Consider the following 25348-nt stretch of genomic DNA (forward strand, 5'->3'; position numbering starts at 1 on the left):
TACCTGTTTCTGGTAGTGACCTAGCCTGACACTTGCCTTATCTTCAAGCTCAGGTCGTTAGGAGGTTGACAGGAGTCGTCACTTTTGCTCTTGTACAGAAACAAAGTGCTTAGACATTTCCTGGGATTGTAAACCAGCCAGTCTCTTAAGTAAAGGACAATGGTTTGTATTTGTGTAGGACTAAATCACAAAATTTTAAAGTAATTTGCATTTTTTCTGAATACTGTATACAAACCTAAGATTTTAAGCTTCACTTCCTGCCTCAACCATCCAGCGAGTCCTAGGCAGAAGGTCAAAGTGAGGGCTCCGTAGAGTCAGGTGCGTGGGGCTTTCCCACCACCCAGCAGTAACTACCACCACCCCGTTAAAGTTTTAGCAGCCATATCCAGCTTCGCTGAAAGCACAGTTCTATTAAACGAATTGGCTTTGTTTCGTTGGGAAAAATACAAATTAGAAAATTTTTGATACTTCTGGAAATTCATGATGTTTTATGGTCTTAGAGATATGTTAGTGTTGGCTAGTTTTTCAGTTTTGCTATCATTAATGTGCATTGTAATGATCAGTATCTTTTTTTTGGTCGAAATTTTTCAGCCCTTAGCTAAAAAATATTTTGAGGCATACAACTTATTATTCTACAAACATTTCCCACTTCTTTTTGACACTGATTTCAAGATGAAGTAAATGTTTTCACCATGCATTTGCTGGTCATTCCTAATGCTTACCACTACTAGGTATTGACTGCACTTGGGTATGCTGGTTGGGAGATGTTGGCTGTTGTAAAACATTGGTTTGTGTGCTACAAAATATTGATATTGCTTTGAAAATATGAAATTTGCACATATGCTGTATATGTATTCATGTACATTATGTATACTTCACTAGTAAGTTTATACCAGACTGTACAAGTGAATTGACGTACATTCTAGGGGCAAGCAGGATCGGGGTGGGGGCAACAAGTATGTGGACAGCCGGGCCATCCTGCCAAAGCACCAATGAAGTCTTCTGATTCTTACAGTTATAGAAATTATGTTGAGGGAAATCCCCAAATAACTGTTGATGATACAAGGCAACAAACTAATGACCCATTTAGTGAGTCACTTGAGAAGAGGTGTTGTCAAGTGTGTGGTTACAAAGGACAAGATGTTTCACAGCTGCGTAAGCATCTACGTATTCACACTGGAGAAAAACCATTCCGTTGTCATAAGTGCAACTATTGTTCTGCTCAGAGTAGCAATTTGAAAGCACACATGAAAAGACATCATATTGATCCTTATCATCAAGAGGAGTCATATAGTGAGGGACAATATCACTTACAAAATACAGTATTACTGGACTGATTCATTCAAAGGTTCATTTGCTTTTATATTATTTTGATCAATATGTAATTCTTTACTGTATATTCATGGAAATACTCTAATAGTAAGTACCTAATGTTGTACAAAGCAAATTCTTTCAAAATGCTGTATCTCGATGTCTTAACTATTTTTGTATGAAAATAAATGTTGAAAAGACATGAAAGCTATTTCTTTCAATCATTCCAAAATGTTGGCAACGATGGTAATTCTTAAAAATATGAGAAAGTTCATGATGACAAGAAAGGAAGCCAAAGAAAAATTATGTTCAGGAAGCTCGAAGGGGATGTTGAGGGAAATGGAGATTAAACTTGGTTCTGTGCATTGAATAAAAATGATGCTCAGGATTGCAAAATATTCATTAGTAAGATTTGTTGCTGGAAAAGCATGATTTAAAGAGAGAGAGCGAGCGCAATTTAGTTACCACGAGAGACACCCTAAACTGTGAAGTAGCTATATGAGACTACCAAAGGAAAGAGTATCAAAAGCCTGGATAAAGTGGAAAGAATTGACTGAACTACATGTAAAAAAAAGGTATTCTATTAGTAAATACTGCACAATCTTAGGGTGCATATATATGGCATGTAATACTCTATGCAGTCATGACAAGGATGCTGATAAAGAAAATTGAGATTTTTAAATGATGTAACTATAGAACGCTAAGAAATGTGAGAAATGAGAAAGTTGTGGAGCCAGGGTGTTCATTGGTTGGAAAATTGACTGAGACTTTAAAGACTGTAGTAGTTTTGACATGTAAGGAGAAGGTGAGGAACAGTAAGTCTGAAAAGTTGTAAATGTGAAGGCAACAGGATGAATACATATAGGAAGGCTCAGAAAACCCTGGAATAATAATAAAGACAGATGAAGACTGAGACTGAATGGAAATTCACACTGAAGTTGCAAATAACCAAAAAGTGAGGAGAATTTGTTTTCCATCTTAACTAATTGAAGACAGAACTTGACATAAAGTTATTGATAACAATAATGTAATGAAAGAGTAGAGAGTGGATAGCTTCTTAATCAAATATTTAAATTAATTTACAAGTGCTCAAGGTTAACCCAGATATATATCGGACCATATAACATTACAAAAGTTGGTTTCTTGGCAGGTTTTGCTTAACGTCTTACTATACCATTTTACATAGAGCATTCATTGTTTTGCTCTCTGCTCATTGCCTTCTTGGTGATCCAGAATATCTTCGTAGATAGCTGTTATCACTTTTCATGAAATTCTGTCACTTTGAGTAAATCTTAATTTTTTCCATCATTTTGCATCTTTTGTATTTTCGTACTTCCCTGCGTATCCTTTCTTTTCTCCATATGTAAATGTATGACTTCATTTACATTCCTTCATGTACATAGCTGAAGATGGCTTGCTTTGTTGAGATTTATGTTTTAAATTTGTTGCTGCTAGAGACAGGTTCTTTTGTAAAAGAATATTTGTCTAAGTAAATTTCTTTTGAAAAATTTTTTCAGCAAAATGCTAATCATGGATTAATAAAAGACTGGCAGTTCTGTTAATCAGTGAGATGGCCACCTAAAATTAACACAAGGGCTATCTGAAAATAGCTAGGTACAATTTGTTAACCCTCATTATGGGTTCAAAGTCAGTTTTGTTCCCACACTTACACAACCTTTCGTCCTTTGAAACAGGGACTATCTTCGGCGGAGCTGAAACTGCTGTTGAAATCATTAACAAGATAGTTAACGACAAGTGGTAAGCATATGCAAGAATCCCCTCCCACTTTCCTGTCAAAGACTTCATTTTTGCATTTGGCCGCAATGAGTACGGTTGTACTGTTACATTCTATTCAAGGTTGTTTAATCTTTTTCTCTTACTTTTTATTTTGAGTGGTTGGTGTTGACTTCATACTAATAATGAAACAAGCATGAGTGTGAGTATAGTATGGATACTGCATCGGTTTATAGCTAAACCAGTGGTTGATCAACTCGCTCTGTCTCTTTGGGGCATGATTATTCACAATTATCCCCATTTACAGAATGTGGCATCCCATTAAATGCAGGTGTATTCTTTTCTCTGCCATCATTCTTGGCAACCCCCATAACAATGCTGGAGAGACTGTTTAACACTTAGTGCTTCTCATTGAGTCTCCATTTGCTGAGGCTTCTGGTATATTTCCCTGGCATAGTTCCAGGGAGTATGCTTCAGAGGTAAGGAAAACTTGAATCTACATTGGGAATATCTTTCAGAGTTGGTGGAGTGTGAGGTGATCACCATGCTCCAACATGTGCTAGAAGCTCTTCCTTGCAGACCTCCTTCACCTTTCTACGGGGACAGGGCATTGCTACTCCATTGTCGGTTTTGGATACTTTGGTATCCTGAATTGAGAAAATGGCTCCTCTCAAGGATGATGTTGATCTTACAGCCAGTGCTCATGTTATTTGGCCATGACTTACTCTTCACCTCGATCAACAGTGGTAAGTGTAATTGATACCTTTTCTGTTTGTAGTTTGATCGGTGCCAGAGATTTTTCTCTCCAAATAACATTCACCCTGGTCCTTCATTGGCCCCCAATTACATTGCTAGATAGCACTTGTATTCATGGGGTTGGCGTGGGAAGTAGAACTGCCGAGCATTCATCCCATGCGAAGGATGAGGACGCTTGGGATTCTTGTTCCTAAGATACTGGACCTTTGCCCAATACCATTGTGAGCAGAAACCCAGAGGTGGAGTGTGTCTTTTTGCAGGCTCTTGCACTGATTTGTAAGTGCAACAAACTGGGTGTGGCGACCATTCCTTTTTCCCGCACTTCAAGATAGCAAGGTTCTATGAGCCTTTAAGAAGTTCAACAGAGAGAGTCATAACTCTGAAGACTATCTTTTTACTAGAAGTAGCTTTGGCAAAGAGAGTTGGCAAGTTGTGTGGATGTCTTGTTTACCTTAGAATGTTGGAAGTAGGTCTCATAGTTTTGTGTGCAAACTCAAAACCAAGCCAAGAATGCGTTAGATACTTTGTGTCCCGAGAGGATTTCTGTCATGCTATCTGAAGAGGACTCTACATCTCAGGTTTGAGTGTCAGCGAATCTTCCTTAGCACTGGCAGAACCGAGAAAGTGGTGTCAAGAACAGTCTCTTTCTAGCTTCATGAGGCAATATGAGTACAGTATACACTTCTACCAATGAGGTGGTTGATATACCAGTTCAAACTAGAGCTCCTGAAGTCAGGAGTATTGATCCCACTTAGACTGCGAAGAATCTTGCAGTCAGACAGGGGATGAAGGTGTTTGGAAGTGCCAAGCAATCTTCTCATCCCTTGGTTCAAGAGAGTATACCCACAAGTACTTCAACACTTTTATTCTTGTCCCTGTGGTGGCAGCTCTAGTAGTTTTTTAGCCAGCCCAGCTCACATAGGGGACAGAAAGCATGTCTATGGTAATGTGTTAGATGTAAATTTGGAGGAATGGTAGAATGACTGGCTCTTCCGCTTCTTTGTATTTTTTCCTCACTTGGGGATGATGTGGTTGTACTGTTACATGGTGGATCTGATATTGATGCTGGTAAGCTATATTTCTGAACACCCTTTTTATTAGACTGCATCTGTAAGAAGTGCTGTTCTTACACATAAACATTTCATCCTTTAGAATAGAGAAATGTTCTTGGTCCAGTGGTGGCTGCTCAATTAGTAGCGTAGCCAACCCAGTTCCTACGCTGGACAGGAAGTATCTTGTCTATAGTGACTGTGTAAATCTGGGATGAAAAGTAGAATGACTATCTCTTCACCTTCATTTTTTCTTCCCTTCTCTTGGGAATGAAGTGGTTGTATCGTTCCTTGCTGGATGTGACTTGATGCTGGTATGCTACACTACCGAGCTCTATTTTTTTTACTAAGGAAGTATCTCTCCCATCTTCCCTTGACAAAAAGGAGAATGGTGGAATATATACCAACCTGTTGATCATCATACGCTAGGTATATCATTTTGGACTGCTCTCCCCTTTGAGGGAATGGATTACTCCTTTGACCACTTGCAGGTCAGGCCCTATCAGCCTATTCATCCCCATGATGTATAGATAGGTGGTTTCTTCCAACCCACCAATTAGTGAGTGTTCCTATTTTAAAGGACAAAAGATTTGTATACTCTTAGTAAGAAATTACAAATTTAAAAAGTAATTTGTCTTTTTATTAGCTATGCAAACATAAGTCTTTAAACTTAAACTTCCGACCTTAATCACCCCTCCTGAGCAAAAAATCAAAAGTGAAGTCTTCAACTACCTCGTTAGCAGATTCAACGGCTGTCCCATCTCCACTGAAGACATTTTAAAGGACTCTGGTTTGTATAGCTAGGAAAAATAAGAAATTACTTTAGGATTTTTTTTATTTTCACCCCCATCCTCCCTTTATGAGGGGGAGGATGGTGAAATTAATACCCATCCATTGCCCATCTTGCCCCATGTATTTCCTTCCAGAGAGATACTGTATCTTCAGTGACCAATTACCAGATACATAACCACGTACTGTCAAGGCCCTATCAACCCTATGATAGGCTGATAGAGAGTTCTAGAGTTGTCTCCCATGCTCCTGTATTGGACCATGGCGACTGGCAAATTCCAAGGAAAAAAAAATTTGGTTCTGTAGGACTTTCTGTCTACCAATTAGTGACTCTCCGTATTTTAAAGGACAAAAAGTTTGTACAAGTGTTGGAACAAATAAAAAGTTTTTATGTAATTTATGATTTGCCTATACAAGCCTGAGTCCTTTAAAGTTAAACTTGCCACCTTTAATCATCCCTCTTAGCCCTGAGCCAAAGGTCAAAGGTGAAAACTCTTTGACAAGAGAGTGGGCAGGTTTACTTTCAAACACTCACCACCTGTCGTTAACTGCCTCATTAATTATTTCAGGGGCCATCCCAGCTCTGTGGAAGGCATTACCTATTTAAAAGGACTGAGGTTTATATAGCTAGGAGAAATACAAATTATTTTAAAAGTTATATTTTGTTTATTTCTTTCTTCCAAAATATATAATTTTTATCTATGTTTTATATCTTCCCTTTTCTACTGTTTTTTTAGAACAATAATGCCACATTTCTAAACTATTGAAGTGTTTGTACAAAGGATTGATATTTTTTAGTGAAAATTGGAGTAAGAAAAAAGTGTAGGAGTATTACATCTCTATGGGAAGAGACCAAAGAACATGAATGAAGAGCTAAAGGCAGAAAGCAAATGTAGCTAATGGCTGGCCTGAAAATGGATGCTGCAAAGATCTATAGATACCACCTTAAGTGTGCCATATAAAGCACATTACACATGGCATCCCTCATGGGAGTTTACTTGATTTCATCAATCAAATACTCTTAATAGCAGATCATTTATATCAGTAAATGGTATAGATAAAATTGCCTCATTTTCTTGTTAGTGAAGATCTACATAAATTTGCTTGAACAAAACAGAAATTTAGTTTTAATTATCAGTGAAGGCATAACAGTGCAATATTTTCCTTAAATGCTAAATGTTATAGTTGTGTGTTCTGAAATAATTATACTCACAATGTTCTTTTGATATGATAGGATAGATTATTTTGTTTAAGACCAAGATATTTAAAGGAATATTATTGCAGAGGCAGTGCTCTACCATATTTCATGTGGGAAATGTTTATCAGCATACGATATGAGAGAAATAAATCTTAAACAAATTTTTAGTTATATTAGATTGACAATAATTTGCCTTGTTGCTTGCAGTTCATAGTAAATAAGATTGAAGTAAATATATATTTGTTAGTGTTAAGAATTCTCATTCTTTCAACTAGTGATGTTTAATATGTCTTATTATTGGCACACTGCACTTTACTAAATAACTTTCAACAGAAATAACATCATCACTATCATTCACATATTTCACTTCAGGTTTTATGGGATTTGGCTTTTAATATGCTTCATTAGTTCCCTTTTGTCTTGAGCATACACTGTATTCTAATATGGTCCAAGTTGTCATCCAAATCCAAATCCTTTCTCTTTGATTTGTGGAACCTTCCACTTGTCGGTATACAGCCACTCCCATATTTACATTTCTGTTAGTGATTATTCTTCTTCCTTTTCCATCCCAATTCTAACCATCTTAGACTGCTTTTTGGCCTAGGAATACCAAACTTTTCTCTTACTATGTCAGTTGGGCCTCATTTCTAGCACTCTTCTGCCATGATTCATAGCATTTTGTAGTCACTTTTTCCAGGTTTTCTTGTTAGCTTTCATGTTTCACTATGTCAAAACATTTCGCTCTGTTTATCAGTGCTATTTTTTTTATTTACTAGTCATCCAGTAATCTCTTCCCCCTCTCTCTAGGCTTTTACGGGCTTTTCTTTTTGCTTTTCAGCTTTAGTCTCATAATTTAGTATGCCATCAAGGCTGTATTACCTTCCATCATATCAGTATTTTTAATCCCTTGAGTATTAGCTCATTTGATACGTACACCTGACACAAAATATTTTAATTGACTTTATCTATGCAATCTGGAGCAGCTCTTGGGACACTTATCTGGCGATCGCCAGACTGGGGTTCGAGTCCCGCTCAAACTCGTTAGTTTCTTTGGTCGCTGCAACTTAACCATTCTTGTGTTTGGGAGAGCATATACTGTAGGTCTATCTGCTGAGTCATCAGCAGCCATTGCCTGGCCCTCCTTGGTGCTAGCTTGGGTGGAGAGGAGGCTTAGGCACTGATCATATGTATATATTGTCAGTCTCTAGGGCATTGTCTTGCTTGATATGGCAATGTCACTTTCCCTTGCCTCTGCCATTCATGATCAGCTTTTAAACCTTTAAACCCCTACACCACACTACATCATAGACACGGCCCCCTTTCAGATTACACCCTCAAGTTTGCGTCCATTTTGGTCATCACATACTCTGTTTTTTCTTTAAAAATATTCCTAATCTCAATACGTCATATCTCGTGGTGCCATTACTCTAACAACATGTTTCTTTTTTATTTCAGTATCCTACACTTCATATTAATTTCCTTCATTTAAATGATTTCTAATAATTTTGCCACGATTATTGATTTATTTCTCTGCAACCTTAATTTCTTCATCTTAATCTTAAGTTACTTAGTCCTTTTTTTTTTCCCCAACCTTAATTTCTTCATCTTAATCTTAAGTTACTTAATCCTTTTTTTTTCCCCTCATCCACTCTGCTGTTCTAAACTTTGACCAATGTAAATTACTATGAATTTATATTTTTGCAAACACAAGGTTGATTATTGGCTTTGCTTTTCTAGGGTTGCCTTGAAGAAACATACTCAAACATGAGGGGATCTGTTTGTTCAGATGGAAACATATTTCGAGAGTCTTGCAATGTAAATAGATATGGAATTGAAAAACAAGTGCTGAATGATCCGCGGTTGGACGTAGATAACAGTCGACATGCCAGGGAATGGAGGTGCATGTTTCCTGAGTGTGGCTATGTTACAGACAGAGAATCTTGGCTCAAGCAACATTTCAGAAAACACACAGGCGAAAGGCCATTTTCGTGCCCGTATTGCTCTTTTCGATCAGCACAAAAGGGAAATCTCAATGTTCATGTCAAGAGAGTTCATCTTATAGACCCAGTATTTACTGCAGATGAGAGCAATAGCAGAAATTCAGAAAGTTCAAGTACTTCATATGCATGAGGTGATTTATAAAAATAAGTCATACAAAAGTATTTCATGTCCTGTTTAAAAACTAGATCTTTGAGCATTCATTTAGAGATAATTTTAGCATACAGCCAATGTCAAAAACTTGATTTGATTTAGAAATTAAAGCCTTGTAACACTCAAATGGGTTCTAACTGATTTGTTCATTATAATGATATACTGTACTAGTATTCTTGAAAATATTGTTGAGAAGTGTGTATTATTTAGTGAGAGGGCCGCTACAGTATATTGAATGGTAAAAATACTTGTATCTAAGTAAAAATATTAACAATACTATACTCTACTTAGGTTCTTACTTTTCAGTTTGCCTTTGAACTTTAGATATTGAGAATATTTAGAATGCATAGAACTTGTAGAGCAATGTCTTGCTCTAAAATAGGAATGTAAGTTTACCAGCTATATCTCCTGTGTGAATATTGTTACCAATTTTATATGTAACTCTAAGACTTCAAATTTATGAACTTGTAATTGTTCCTACACAAAATATAAACCATTATCCTTTAAGTAGGGAATATGTTTTTGGTACGATCTAAATGGCCATTGGATCATTTAACGAGGCAGTTAAGCGACAGGTTGTAGCGAGGGTGAGAAGCCCATACCCGTCCAAAGCTTTTCACTTATGTTTTGAGCCACAACAAGTACAGACGTATCGTTGCGCCATAATCAAAATTTTTATTTTCTTTTCCTTTCAGGAAGTCAGTGCTGGTTGTTGATAGCTATGATATTGAAGCAAGAGACTCATACATGTGACAATGGTTAAACTTGCTGTAAATTCACACTCTCTCTGTGCTTCTTGCTAGGGGAATGATTGTTTGCAGTTATCCCTGTGTGCTAAGTGTAGGTCGTGGCCTCCGGGCAGTGTCAGGAATATGCCTTTATGGAAAGGAAGGGAGCTTTGCTTCTTCCTTCCTCTCATTGAGTGCATCTCCTACTGCCACTCCTGTGCTTATGTCCCAGGCTTGGTCCTCAGAGAGTACGTGTCAGGAGCAAGGAGCTCTTGAAACTACGTTGGTGGGCTTTTCAGGTTTTGGTAGTGTGTAAGGTTCCCATCAGAGGTAGAAAGCTCTACTGTCTGTGCATACTGCTAACGGTAAGTGTGACCTAAGGGGGTATTTGGTCTTTCAGGTAGGCTCTCGGTGTCAGTGTGTCCCTTTGTGATGTGGTGCATGTTTCAGTTTCCTGGAGCCAAAGCACGGGGCTGGGGCTATAACCGTGTGTCATGTCCCTCTACCATGGCCCCCAGGGTTGTGGATTGTGTTCTTCGGCTATCCCAGTAGCCAGGTGGGAACAGGTGTGTACGTATCTGTGCCCCTTTTGCCCCCATTGATGGAAGAGCTTTTGCATTCTCCATCTCCTTTTCTGCCTGGACTTTAGATTCCTGCTTCTCTCTCGGCCCAAGATACTACGGTAGAGCAAGTTGAGATAATAGCACAATATGAGGCTATCATTACTGTATGTGTTTGCATAGAGTGAAAGACCAAGAGTTGGGGGCCGTCGCTCCATCCCGTCCGACAGTGCCAGGAACTCTTTTCCTGCTGTTGTCGCCTTCTTGGGCCTTTTGTTGAGTTCCATGAGAGTGGAGGACCTCATGCTTTCAGGGGATCTGAAGGAAGCGTACTAATAAGTACCTGTGCATCAGTCTATTAGAAAGTACTGTACAGTGGAACCTCTACACACGAAAGTATCTACATCCGAATTTTCCAACATCCGAAGTAAAATTCGAGCAAATTTTTTACTCTACACCCGAATTTTATTACGACACACAAAGTAAACATTACGCCATTGAGCATCGAGTGCTCAGTTCTCTATTCTTGTGTGTATCATGTGGTTGTCCTCTGTTTTGTCTGTTATTAACAGTGCTTATTTTCTTCCTTTTCTCACATTTCCTTTTTGATTTTACCTATAATCATGGTGCCTAAGAAGCTAAGTTTCAGTACAGGAAGAAGGCTATTCTTTCATTAGAATTGAAGCAAGAAATTATAGAAAAACATGAGAGCAGTGTGCATGTGAGTGATACTGTATGGCTAAACAATATGGCCGGAATAGGCCTATGATCTCGAGGATCATCAAGCTGAAGGCAGCCATTAAAGCAAATAACCATCGAAGGGGATCACCATTATTACAAGACATCTTAGCAATACCCTGGAAGAGATAGAACGCCTTTTGTTGATAAGGATAAAGGACAAAGAGATTGTTGGCAATGATCATTTGTGAGAAGGGCCAGCGTGATGAACAGAAAGAAAGAAAAAAGTGAAGCAAAGAAAACCATGATAGCATTAACAAGCTCTTTTAAATAAGACTTCTCTCTTTTTCTGTTTCTCTCTAAACATAGCATTAACATGTTCTTTAAATAAAATATCTCTCTCTCTCTCTCTCTCTCTCTCTCTCTCTCTCTCTCTCTCTCTCTCTCTCTCTCTCTCTCTCGTTCTTCTTCGCTGTTATAGTGTTAGGTACGTCTATTATTTTTTTTCTGAGAGAGAGAGATTAAACAAAAATGTGTTTAGAGTACATATGATTTTTAACAGCGTCAACGAGTTGAAAAACAATTAAATGTAACTAAGAAAGTAATAACAGCTAATCTGAATTCCTTTATTAACTAAAACAAATATTGATAGAAACACACTCGTGTGCGTATGCACAAACACACACACAGGTGCAAAAATTGCTACGCAGTAAGAGAGACGGTCGGGGAGGAGGTAGAGATGGTGACTGCGATAACATACCGTAACTCGTCACTGAAAGTGATGAAAATAAAAAATCAAAAGAAAAAAATGTAAAAAAATATTAAATATAAAAATAAAAAAAAAAACAAATAAGCTAAGTTAGATTAAAATTTCCGTAGTGTAAGTTACGGTATGTTATCGCAGTCACCATCTCTACCTCCTCGCCGATCGTGTCTCCTCGTGCGTGTGTGTGTGTTTGCGCATACGCACACGAGTGTGTTTGTATCAATATTTGTTTTAGTTGATAAAGGAATTCAGATTCGCTGATATTGTTTTTTTTAGTTACATTTAACTGTCTTTCAACTCGCTGTTAAAAATCATATGTACACAACACATTTTTGTTTAATCTCTCATTTTTGTTTAATCTCTCTCTCTCTCTCTCTCTCTCTCTCTCTCTCTCTCTCTCTCTCTCTCTCTCTCTCTCTCTCTCTCAGAAAAAATTAATAGACGTCTCTAACAAACAGTGAAGAAGAACAAGAGAGAGAGAGTATTTATTTAAAGAACATGTTAACACCATGTCTACCTTCTCGCCGATCGTCCGTCTCCTCCTGGCGTAGCAAATCCTACACCTGCGTTGGCCTGTCACTAAGGTAAAGTGGCAATAAAACACATTTTTTATTTATTATTTCTTTATAATTATCTTTTATACATGCTTCTTTTATATTATGCAGTTATGTTATTGTTATGTGTAATTATGTGTAGCCATTTATTAAGGATTTATTATGGGTTTTTAGGCTGAGGAAGGAATTAAATGAATTACCATGTATTCTTATGGGAAAATTTGTTTCTACATCCGAACATTTTCTACATCCGAAGTTGGTTGTGGAACGAATTAAATTCTTATGTAGAGGTACCACTGTACTTCCTTTTCCCTTTATGATATGCTGTACCTCTTCAGGACTAAGTATCGTTTCACTGCCTTTAGTATACAGAAGTACCCAGAAGTCCCTTGACATTTTTGTGTTTGGTCTTGTGGTGACTTCTTAAGTAGTCGAGTAGTAAATCCAGCTCCCATGCAGGACGGTAAACATCTCGTCATGGTAACAGATAGACTTAACCCTGGAATGAAGGCAGAATGACTGGCTCTTCTCCTCCATTCTTTCTGCTCCTCTATTAGGGACAAAACCACTGAAGCAGTACTCGCTAGTTCTGACTTGATGCTGGTAAACAACACGTCTGAGCTCCATCCTTTAGAACCTAGAGAAGTGATCCCCATCATTCCTAGACAAGGGGGAGGATGGCGAAATATATACCAACCCGTTGATCATTATACACCAGATATATTCTGGATTGCTATTTCCTTTGGGGTAAGGGATCCCTCCTTTGGCCACGTAAAAATCTAATAGACCAGGCCTTATCAACCTATTCATCCCAATGATAGATAGATAACAGGCTTTTGGTGTCACTCCCATCGCTCCCATATGGGAGCAGGTAAATTTAGATTTCTAGGAAAGGAAAAGAACCAATCAGTTAAGTTTTAGTTGGACTTCCAACCCACCAATCAGTAAGTCTCCCTACTTAGAGAATGATGGTTTGTACGTGCATAGGAACCCATCCCGAATTCTTTAAGTAATTTGTATTTTTCCTAGCTACACATATCCGAGTCCTTCAGGTTAAACTTCTTTCCTCAACTACCCCTCTCAGTCCTGAGCCAAAGAGTCATGAGTGAAGAGCTGTGGACAGGTGGTAGAGCGGGGCTACTCACCCTTGTCCCACCTATCACTCATCTGCCTTGTCAAACAATTCAACAGAAGTCCAGCTTATGCTGAAAACATATTCCCAACTTAAAGGACTCAGGTTTGTATAGCTAGAAAAAGTACAAATTACTTTTTTTTAAATTTGTGATTTTTTGTAACTAAGGAAGTAAAATCAGAATTCTGAAAAAAAAATTTCTGTAAGTGAATTGATACTGAAGATCCCTAATTCCATGCATCTGAATCATTATTAATCAGTTAATATTATTTTTTTCATACAGTACAGTACTGTACTGAACTTAAAACAAAAACAATGATTTTTTGTCAAAACTTTAAGTAAGAATTGTTGAAAAGCATTCCTTTGGAGAATGATCATTTAGCAATCTCATATAATGTATACGTGTGTCATGTTAAAGGAATTTAGCTGATTTGAATTGGCCGTTTAATCAAATTACAATCTATCGCTATTCACAGTTTTCTTCCTCCTTCAAAAAAAAAAAATCAGATCTGCAGAAGCTATGTCTACTTAACCATCCACATTTTTTTACTAATTGATGACGAACTGAAAACAAAATAAAGCATAAGTGAAAGTTTACATCATGAAAATAAATGCTGGATGGTTAATTGTGTTAAAAAGGGTTTATGTTGAGTTTTGTACACAATATATCAAGATTATCTTTGTTATTCTCAAGGATCCAAGCTTTCTCTCAACTGTATCTTGAATACTAGATTAGAATTTAAATTGATTTTTCTCAGATTCTCCTCACTGGGTGGAATGCTTTAAAAAACAGTTTTCAATATTAATCTTACCCGATAATCATGTAGCTGTCAACTCTGTTGCCGACAGAAATCTACGGTCGGGATACGCCAGCGATCGCTATACAGGTGGGGGTGAACACCACAGTGCCATCTGTGGTCAGGTACTCTAGTACTTCTTGTCAACACCACCTCAATTTTTCCTCTGTTGTGCCTCCGGCTAGACCTACATGGATACGCTGTTGATTCTGGAGTTATTGCTCACGATTTGGTGATGTATTTGCTCTAGAGTTTAGCCTTCGCTATTCAGGAAGCTATATCATTAGCTTAGCAAGTTTTTGGAATTAATTTGATTTAATTTTGGTACGAAGAGAGTATGAACTCTCTTTCACTTTTAAATGGCCGACCCTTCCCTTAGACGGAAGTGTTGGTGTCGAAGAGAGTATAGACTCTCTTAATTTTGCTTAACAAAGTTATAGATTTATTTCGTTTTTACCTGTTAACATATTATGCTATTTTAATGTTTTTGAAAGAATTTCTTTGATAATCTTGTACTGTTTTCAAAGTTGAACTAACGTTTTGTTTTGTCTCTGCAGTTGTTGATGTTCAGAACGTTCAACTTGCGCTTTATCGTTACGATAGAGAGAGAGTCTATCACGGTGCCACGTTGCAGTAAGAGTAAACCGATTCTAGCGTTTTGTTCATTCTTTCTTAGCTTAAATGGTTTTAATTCTAATAAGGAACTTTTTATTTGGGAAACCTTTCAGTTTTTTTCCTTTAACAATAATATGTTTTAACGATATATATAATTGGGCTCTTCTCTCAGGTGCTAAGTCAAGAGAGAGAGAGAGAGAGATAGAGACGGAGGGAGAGAGAGGAGGATAAACGTTTCGTTCAAGCGGGTAACGTTGTTATCGTTTTTGCTCTTCTCCCTAGTCTCTTTAGGGGAAGAAGGTAAACGTTTCTAGAGTTTTATTCTTGTTCTCAGACTTTATGCGGTGAGAGATTTTAAACGTAGTTTATTTGATCTAGTGTTTAGTCTCTTTTCCAGCCACTGAATTATTTATCTTTCATTATGTTTTTCTGTTACATTGTAATACTGTTTTCGCAATTACTAACTTTTAATGAAGGATAGAATTGCGTGTTTCAGGTACAAACCACTTAAAGTTTCGAGTTCAGTGAAATAAGTGCAAACAGAAAATCAAAAGTGATAAAGTGATAAGCGCAAAGTGTTACAGTGTTGCGTTCGAGGGTTCGTCTGTTCGTGCCAGTTGTTCGCCTAGTCTGGGACCTCTTACAAGCTACCAAGCCCAGGGGAGAAGTAATGTCGAAGGACTTATGGGTTCAGTAGGCCTTGATCGACGAACAGACGTTTCCCTCCGTGGTTTCGGGTGTAACCAACTCACGTAGCCGACGTGATCACCCCACCCACACAAAGACGAGAGAGCCCATTTATTCCTCGTCTGCGGAAGAGGTTTCTCGCAGAAACCATGGACCAAATCTTGCAGCTTTTAAGTGCAAGTCGGTCCCTTCCGCGCAAGTCCAACTCCTAGGTGGTGCCATTAGCACTGGGTCAGTTCGGACTTGCTGCAGTACGACAACTGCACACCTCCCAGAGAGGCAAGGTGGTATCGCAACAGACAGTAACTCCGTCTGTTGCCGCACCAGCTGTTTTAGACCCTCAGTTTCAACGGACAGTAGCTCCGTTTGTTGTTGTCTTTCTTAAACTCTAGTGGTCTATGCTGCTGACAATGCAGTCTCAGCTTGCGGTGTTGATGCAGGAGTTTCAGGCAGAGAAGGTTAACACACCTCCTCCTGCGAGCGCTCCTCCACCTCTACGCAGTCCAGCCTGCCAGACGTATGATGTTGAGGTTCCTCAAGCTACCTCCATGCGTGAGCTGCCGCATTGGGAGTTGCCAGATACCAGCTCTGTGCAGCAACCTCCACTTTCCTTGAGGCAGGAGCCTCTTGCCACGCGGCAACCTCCTCAACACTTGAGGCAGGAGCCTTATGCTTTGCAGCAACCTCCTCTACCCTTGAGGTAGGAGCCTCATGCGTTGCGACTACCTCCTCCATCCTCGAGGCAGCTACCTCTTGCGGTGCGACAACCTCCACCATCCTCGAGGCAGCAACCTCAACTCCACCTCTGCGCAGTCCACCCTGCCAGACGTATGATGTTGAGGTTCCTCAACCTACCTCCACGCGTGAGCTGCCGCATTGGGAGTTGCCAGATACCAGCGCTATGCAGCAACCTCTTGCGTTGCGGCAACCTCCACCATCCTTGAGGCAGCAACCTCAACTCTTGCGGCAGCCACCTCCACTCTTGAGGCAAGAACCTCAACTCTTGAGGCAAGAGCCTCAACTCTTGAGGAACCTCATGCTATGACGCAGCCGCCTCAACGCATGCAGCAACCGCATTCTTCACAGCATGAGCCTCTCTCTGCGCAGCTACCTCCTCAACCCTTGAGGCAGACGCAACTCTTGAGGCAGGAACCTCACAGGAGCCTCATGCTATGCGGCATCCTCCTCAAACCATGAGGCAGGAGCCTCATGCTATGCGGCATCCTCCTCAACCCATGAGGCAGGAGCCTCATGCTATGCGACATCCTCCTCTACCCATGAGGCAGCCTCATGCTTATGAGGAGCCTCATGCTATGCGGCATCCTCCTCAAACCATGAGGCAGGAGCCTCATGCTATGCGGCAACCGCCTCAACCCATGAGGCAGGAGCCTCATACTATGCGGCATCCTCCTCAACGCATGCGGCATAAGCCTCATCCCTTGCAGCTTGAGCCTCATCCCATGCAGCATGAGTCTCATACCATGCAGCATGAGCCTCATCCCATGCAGCATGAGCCTCATCCCATGCAGCATAAGCCGCACGCCATGCAACATGCTCTGCTTACCTTACAGCATGCTCTACATACAGCATGCTCTGCATACAGCATGCTCTGCATACCTTACCGCATGCTTCTCAGTCACACATCTTTGGTTGTTGCCAACTCACTAGACTGTCAAGCAGTTTCATAACGTTGCCTTCTAGTCTGCTGCTTTTGCACCAGTGAAACCCTCACTGAGAGAACTTAGCTTTTCTCGGATATGGTTCCTGTAGATGAGAAAGTGCTATTCTCCCTCCTTCTGATTTTCCCTTGAGGACTCTGTCATTTGGAGAGGAGCCTTTAGCTGCTTAGCCTCCTATGGACTTTTATTTAAGCATAGCATGCTTCCAGGGAGGGTAATGGTTCCACTTCAGTCGCTAACCCCGTCTGTTACCACACCTGCTCCCATAGACCTTGAGCTTTGTTGCAAGACATGCAGTCCAAGCTTAGTCCTTGTTAGAGGATTTTTTGTTTACGGAGTCAGTGTGTCACTGGGAAGACGTTCAACAACCAGCCGAAGTGTCTTGTTGTGACGCAGTGCGGCAACCTCAGCAACCCGATAAGGAGTTGTCTGTACGACCCAGACAGTCTAGACAGCTTCGGGTTGTCACTGTACTTCCTCGCTTCCCCATGGTTGACAGTTCACAGACTGTGCAGCAGTACCATGATCTTGTGTCCGGCTCCGTCAGACGACTAGCTTTTAAGAGCTCCCACAAGTCGTCGCTGTCTGGAGATTCTCAGATGGACTATGGATCTGACCAAGGAACTGGGCCTCCTGGTCAATTTTGAGGAGTCCCAGCTCGTCCCATCCCAGACCATTGTCTACCTGGGTATGGATCTTCAGAGTCGAGCTTTTCGGGCTTTTCCGTCGGCCCCAAAGATATACTAAGCCCTAGATTGCATCCAGAGCATGCTGAGAAGGAACCGATGCTCAGTCAGGTAGTGGATGAGTCTAACAGGGACACTTTCATCGCTGGCCCTGTTCATCGAGTTAGGGAGACCCCACCTCCCCCCCTTCAGTATCATCTAGCGGCTCACTGGATAAAGGACATGACGCTAGAGACGATCTCAGTTCCTGTTTCCGAAGAGAGGAGGTCTACTCTCACGTGGTGAAAGAACAGCTTTCTTCTCAAGGAAGTCTACCTTTGGCTGTTCAGAAACCCGACCGCCGTCTCTTCTCTGACGCATCAGACACGGGCTGGGGTGCGACTTTGGACGGACAGGAATGCTCGGGAACATGGAATCAGGAGCTAAGGACCCTTCACATCTATTGCAAGGAGCTGTTGGCGGTTCATCTGGCCTTGATAAACTTCAAGTCCCTCCAGCTTAACAAGGTGGTGGAGGTGGACTCTGACAACACCACAGCCTTGGCTTACATCTCCAAGCAGGGAGGGACTCATTCGTGGAAGTTGTTCTAGATCGCAAGGGACCTCCTCATCTGGTTAAAAGATCGAAAGCTCACGCTGGTAACGAGGTTCATTCAGGGCGATATGAATGTCATGGCAGATCGCCTTAGCCGGAAGGGTCAGGTCATCCCCACAGAGTGGACCCTTCACAAGAATGTTTGCAGCAGACTTTGGGCCCTGTGGGGTCAGCCAACCATAGATCTGTTCGCTACCTCGATAACCTAGAGGCTCCCGTTGTATTGTTCTCCGATTCCAGACCCAGCAGCAGTTCACGTGGATGCTTTTCTGCTGGATTGGTCCCATCTCGACCTGTATGCATTCCCGCCGTTCAAGATTGTCAACAGGGTACTTCAGAAGTTCGCCTCTCGCAAAGGGACACGGCTGACGTTGGTTGGCTCCGCTCTGGCCCGCGAGAGAATGGTTCATAGAGGTACTGCAATGGCTGGTCGACATTCCCAGGACTCTTCCTCTAGGAGTGGACCTTCTACGTCTACCTCACGTAAAGAAGGTACATCCAAACCTCCACGCTCTTCGTCTGACTGCCTTCAGACTTTCGAAAGACTCTCAAGAGCTAGGGGCTTTTTGAAGGAGGCAGCCAGAGCGATTGCCAGAGCAAGGAGGACATCCACTCTCAGAGTCTATCAGTCTAAAGGGGAAGTCTTCCGAAGCTGGTACAAGGCCAATGCAGTTTCCTCATCCAGTACCACTGTAACCCAGATTGCTGACTTCCTGTTACATCTAAGGAACGTAAGATCCCTTTCAGCTCCTACGATTAAGGGTTACAGAAGTATGTTGGCAGCGGTTTTCCGCCACAGAGGCTTGGATCTTTCCACCAACAAAGATCTACAGGACCTCCTTAGGTCTTTTAAGACCTCAAAGGAACGTCGGTTGTCCACTCCAGGCTGGAATCTAGACGTGGTCCTAAGGTTCCTTATGTCATCAAGATTTGAACCTCTCCAATCAGCCTCTTTTAAGGACCTCACATTAAAAACTCTTTTCCTCGTGTGCTTGACAACAGCTAAAAGAGTAAGTGAGATCCACGCCTTCAGCAGGAACATAGTTTTCACATCTGAAACGGCTACATGTTCTTTGCAGCTCGGTTTTTTGCTAAAACGAGCTTCCTTCACGTCCTTAGCCTAAGTCGTTCGAGATCCCAAGCCTGTCCAACTTGGTGGGGGACGAACTGGAGAGAGTACTTTGCCCAGTTAGAGCTCTTAGGTACTATCTAAAAAGGTCATAACCTTTACGAGGACAATCAGAAGCCTTCTCTTCCAAGGTCTAAGAACTCAGTTTCTTACCTATTCAGGCTCCTGATTAGGGAAGCACATTCTCCTCTGAAGGAAGAAGACCTTGCTTTGCTGAAGGTAAGGACACATGAAGTGAGAGCTGTGGCTACTTCAGTGGCCCTCAAACAGAACCGTTCTCTGCAGAGTGTTATGGATGCAACCTATTGGAGAAGCAAGTCAGTGTTCGCATCATTCTATCTCAAAGATGTCCAGTCTCTTTACGAGAACTGCTACACCCTGGGACCATTCGTAGCAACGAATGCAGTAGTAGGCGGGGGCTCAGCCACTACATTCCCATAATCCCATAACCTTTTTAACCTTTCTCTTGAATACTTTTTATGGGTTGTACGGTCGGCTAAGAAGCCTTCCACATCCTTGTTGATTTGGCGGGTGGTCAGTTCTTTCTTGAGAAGCGCCGAGGTTAAAGGTTATGATGAGGTCCTTTAGTATGGGTTGCAGCCCTTTATACTTCAGCACCTAAGAGTCGTTCAGCATCCTAAGAGGACCGCTACGCTCAGTAAGAAAGACGTACTTAATAAAGGCAGAGTAATGGTTCAAGTCGTCTTCCTTACCAGGTACTTATTTATTTTATGTTATTTTTGAATAACTAATAAAATAAAATACGGGATACTTAGCTTCTTTGTTAACATGTATGCTGGTCTCCACCCACCACCCTGGGTGTGAATCAGCTACATGATTATCGGGTAAGATTAATATTGAAAAATGTTATTTTCATTAGTAAAATAAATTTTTGAATATACTTACCCGATAATCATGATTTAATTGACCCACCCTTCCTCCCCATAGAGAACCAGTGGACCGAGGAAAAAATTGAGGTGGTGTTGACAAGAAGTACTAGAGTACCTGACCACAGATGGCGCTGTGGTGTTCACCCCCACCTGTATAGCGATCGCTGGCGTATCCCGACCGTAGATTTCTGTCGGCAACAGAGTTGACAGCTACATGATTATCGGGTAAGTATATTCAAAAATTTATTTTACTAATGAAAATAACATTTTTCATTGGGCTTGTTAAACATGTTTCAAGAGTTAATTCCTCTCATTTTTATAAAGCCTTAAAACAAGACCCTTCTTAGATGGGTTTACTATATGTAAACAAGATATTGCATGGGCTGGGATATCAGTACACCTCACGATATGCACTGTAGGTATTACCCAATAAGCCTTTTTTGTGTCTCATCTATTTCCAACTGCACCCACATACTAAGCCTTTTACTCAACCTCTGTTCCTGCTTCCTTTCTTTCATCTTCTTATGTAGCCCCTCTAGCTTTAACGTAATATTGCAACTGTGAGGCTTACCTTGTTTCACCTTTTAACTACTGTATTTGTACAGTGCTTTATTTATTTTTACTCTATAAATCTCTATCTTGCTGTCCAATCCCTCTTAACTACTTTTTTCTGTCTAAATGGTGCTGAATACTTTTGGTTTTCGTACAAGGTACCAGACCAAACTTTAATGAATCAAATAAAATTATAATAAAAGAAAGTATCTTCAGTGATCTGTTTTTTGGATCACTATATAACCAAGAATGCAGCTCATCAAGAAATGTAGCTCAGTAATATCAAAGTCATTGATCTGTTAGTGATAATTTTTGTATGAGCACAAATAAAGATTATGGCTAATCAAAATGGTTACTTATTGATATGGATCACATACAAAGAACATTGATGAACAACTAAGGAAATGTTACGATACAGTAAATTAACTAGTTTCATGGGTGGTGGGTTTTGGAAATGATGTACAATTTACAAATAAAAATGTAACTAAGAGGTACTCTATATTGTTCAGAAAATGGATAATAGTTAAAGATCTCAAAGTCTGAGAGGGTTTGGTTACCTAAGAGTAGAAATTGAAGGGCAGAAAACTGATCAATTATGATGACTCAAAAAATCATGTAAATGAATCAGTTGGGAACTGAAAAAAATTTTTATTTGGATTTTTTTTTGGTACATGCATATTAAATCATTTTCATTCTATTATAGTAGTTTCATTGTTTTTCCTTTTTTTATATTTAAAGACAATGGTTGGGTTACCTAGAAAATGGCTTATTGTCTGAGAAGAGTTCAGTACTCTAAAATCAAACCATTGTTCTCTAGTCTTGAGTAGTGCCATAGCCTCTGTACCATGATCTTCCACTGTCTTGGGTTAGCGTTCTCTTGCTTGAGGGTACACTCGAGCACACTATTCTACCTTTTTTCCCTTCTTGTTTTGTTAAAGTTTTTACAGTTTATGTAGGAGACATTTGTTTTAATGTTAGTGTTCTTAAAATATTTTATTTTTTCTTCCTTTCCTCTCTGGGCTATTTTCCCTGTTGTAGCCCCTGGGCTTATAGCATTTTGCTTTTCCAACTAGAGTTGTAGCTTAGAAAGTAATAATAATAATAATAATATGTATCGGGAAGAAGTGAATACTGTAGTTGTAAAGAGTGCAAATGTCTTTTCGAGAAAAAATTCAATAAAATCAGTTTTGTAATATCCTGAAATATGTATGAATTATAATAGACATCAAGGTAAGATGATGTTTCCAAATATCTATCTGAAAACCTCAATAAAAGTAAATTTAATTGACGCATACTCTGTTTTTTCTAAACTTCAGTTATCATACAATCCAATTGAATATTTCATTATGGTGTATTTTTTCAATTGTATGATTCTGAAAACTTCTGACATTTTAGAACACTTTTGTTGGGTGGACGGGGAAATCCAGAAGCCAATAAATAATATGAAGTTTTTAAGTGATTACAGTACTCATTTCAGTTCATATGCATAGGAAGGAAACAACAATAACCCTACCAAAGCATCTTACAAATATTAAAACAAATTAAGGTACATAACTTTATACAGTAGAAATAAATTAGCATCATAGTATGTGCATCATCTTATCCACTCTTCTAGATGCACATTTAAAGATTCAGCTTCTATGAAAGCATCTTGTCATAAAGGGTTTTTGATTCCTTGTAGCCCTTCCACGAGCTACAAGAACTCCTTTGTACAGCTCTCTTTTTCTCTTTAGGTCCATGGATCTTACAGAATTATATAAAAATGTTTTATTTAAACTAAACTTACCTAGTTGTCATTATGCTTTAACCTTTGAAGTCACTAGCTTCCCATTAAAAAAAAAAAAAAATCTCTCTACTCTTGCATCTCCCCTTCGACTATGATCCCCAGCAGGCCACTGGGTAAGCACAACGGGCTATTCCCCATTAGAAAACGGATTCTGAGCGAAGCGAAAAATCTATTTTTGGGTGAGATAGCCATGGCGTCCTGATGGAAGGATCCTTTTTGGTAGCTTCCTTGGGTAATCACTACTAGGATTTTCCCAGAGAATTAAACCACAGGTTATCACAGAATTCTAACTTCTGGAGCGAGTATCCTAAAGGTTTCCCCTTAAGACATCGTGTAACAACAGGGGACACGCATGTATAGACGTGCCACATAGCTATCTGCACCCCATATAGAGTTAACGCTTCAATATGGCGGACAGGGAGTGGCTGGGAGCTGAGCCGCAGCCGATCTAGATGTGGCGATATCGGTACTCGCGATGTAAACAGACGGACGCCATTGCTTTTGATGACGTCACGTCCGTCCTCATTCCGAAAGTCTGGAGCTCGCTCATCACCATGATACAGCGGCGCAGGGCGGGACCTGATAACAGACAGGGTGGGTCCATCAGGACGCCATGGCTATCTCACCCAAAAATAGATTTTTCGCTTCGCTCAAAATCCGTTTTTTGGGCTCAAGCCATGGCGTCCTGATGGAAGAGTACCAGAGAATTAGTGTATCGTGGTAGACTTTTTCCCTTTATAAGTGAGTGCTAAAACATTGAGCCGAAAGCATAGTGGTCTATACTAGAGTTACCGTGAGGTAGTTGCCTTCCTGCCCTCCTGGCATGGAAGTCCCCACGGGCTATGCTAAGATCAAAGTGGTCATGGGAAGGCTATTCATATAGGCTGAAGGAACAATGAGATCCATAAGATAAGTCAGAGCGATTTGGTATTCGCGTCGAAACAAACTTGAAGAAGTGGTGGTTGAACACTTCGTGTATGGAGTTGACTCATCTTCATAATTGAGTAAGTATTCGCTAAGGAGACTTACTTGCTCTATATAAATAAATGCCCGGAGTAAATCCTGGCATTTTCCTTAACCAGGAATAAAGGGTAATAAAACTATGACAAATAGTATATTTCATAGTAAGAAAGGAGCAAGGGAGACGCACAAGTAATAAAATAGACATTTTATTATATAATTGCAGGTAAATCAATACATGTCATGCAATAATTAGTAAAAAACATTTACATTGATAAAAATGTACATAGTCATAAAGGCGTGCTCTTGAGTCTGAAAGGGAAGAATCAAGTATTAGTAGGCACTCGTTCTACGGAACGTTAGTCTTTATGTAACACACGTCATGCACGTGGCATGTAGCACTCATGTGGTAATCTACTATGACATTTCACCTGAGGTAAGAACAGTTAAAGAAAACACAATGTGGTTTCTGCTTCACTACGTATCACTTGAGGGTCAACATAGGCACCCGACGAGTTAGAGTCCCTAATAACTCACTGTTCTAAGCAGAGTTCAGAGCAGGTTTCATAACACTACCTGCGGCTACCACAAAATGCTTCACTTCGTGCACTTGTTTCGCATAATGTTTAAAGAAAACACGCGAGGATTTCCAGCCTGTATAGTTCTTGAGGCTTTCGAAATCCATACTCTGAAAGAAATTCAGAGACGAAGCGACTTTCCTAGGATCATGACCAGCGGGTGTACTGTCTGGATCCGCTCTGCGAATGAAGTAGGTGATTTTTGCTCTCAATTGTTTTAGTGACAGGTTGCTGCCCGATGTTTCTCCTTTGAAGAGTTGGCCTCCACCAAAGTTTGAAGTTCTATGAAGATAGACCTTAAGGCTCTCTACTGGACATAGAGAGGCATCTTCCTTCAAGGGGCATATCCTCCACGGTCCCCATCGTTTGGTAGGTAATTCGTTCTTTGCGAGAAACGTCGGATCAGGGAAGAGGGAGAGGTCTCCTGAATCATTGAAAACGATATGTCCCTCTTCTCTAGATAGTGCCACTATTTCGCTGACTCGGACTCCCGAAGCTAGAGCGAAGAGAAATATAACTTTCTGAGTCAGGTCCTTAAGAGGGCATGAATCATTGTCCAAGTTGGAGGCGAAGTGGAGAACTTTGTCTAGAGACCAAGTGATTGGTCTCGGAGGGGGTGCCGGTCGTAAACGGGCACAGGCCTTCGGTAGTTTGTTGAAGATGTCACTAGACAGATCTATTTGGAAGGCGTATGACAAAGGTCTGGTCAAGGCCGATTTGCAAGTAGAAATCGTGTTGGCTGCCAAGCCTTGTCCATGAAGGTGAATGAAGAAGGACATGCAAAAATCTATGGTGATTTTCGAGGGGTTCTTTGCCTTGACGAAGGAGACCCATTTCCTCCAAGACGATTCGTATTGCCTTCTCGTGGATTCGGTCTTGTATTCCTCGAGGAAGTCTAGACTCTTCTTCGAAATCCCAAACCTTTTCTTAGCGGCTAGGGTGAGAAAATCATGAGATGAAGGTCCTTGATTTTCGATGATGAAGCGAAG

General features: G+C 40.4%; 2 protein-coding genes across 5 annotated transcripts in view; one reads left to right on the forward strand and one right to left on the reverse strand.

Moving 5' to 3' along the window:
- Positions 1 to 25348, reverse strand: part of ssp6 (short spindle 6) — a 363586-nt gene that overhangs the window by 243765 nt on the left and 94473 nt on the right. The window lies entirely within an intron of this gene.
- LOC137657625 (transcription activator GAGA-like) overlaps positions 1 to 25348 on the forward strand; it is an 85258-nt gene that overhangs the window by 44704 nt on the left and 15206 nt on the right. The window contains exon 6 of one of the 3 annotated variants that reach the window (XM_068391999.1): positions 8575 to 11336. The exons of 1 other annotated variant lie outside the window; for it this stretch is intronic. In XM_068391999.1, the coding sequence (XP_068248100.1) occupies positions 8575 to 8967 (393 nt within the window). In that variant the 3' untranslated portion in view covers positions 8968 to 11336. Of the gene's footprint in view, positions 1 to 926; positions 1519 to 8574; positions 11337 to 25348 lie in introns of those variants that run through there. One more of the 3 variants, XM_068391998.1, reaches the window with a different exon arrangement.

The sequence above is a fragment of the Palaemon carinicauda genome, chromosome 18 (genome assembly GCF_036898095.1).
Source record: "Palaemon carinicauda isolate YSFRI2023 chromosome 18, ASM3689809v2, whole genome shotgun sequence".
NCBI lineage: Eukaryota > Metazoa > Arthropoda > Malacostraca > Decapoda > Palaemonidae > Palaemon > Palaemon carinicauda.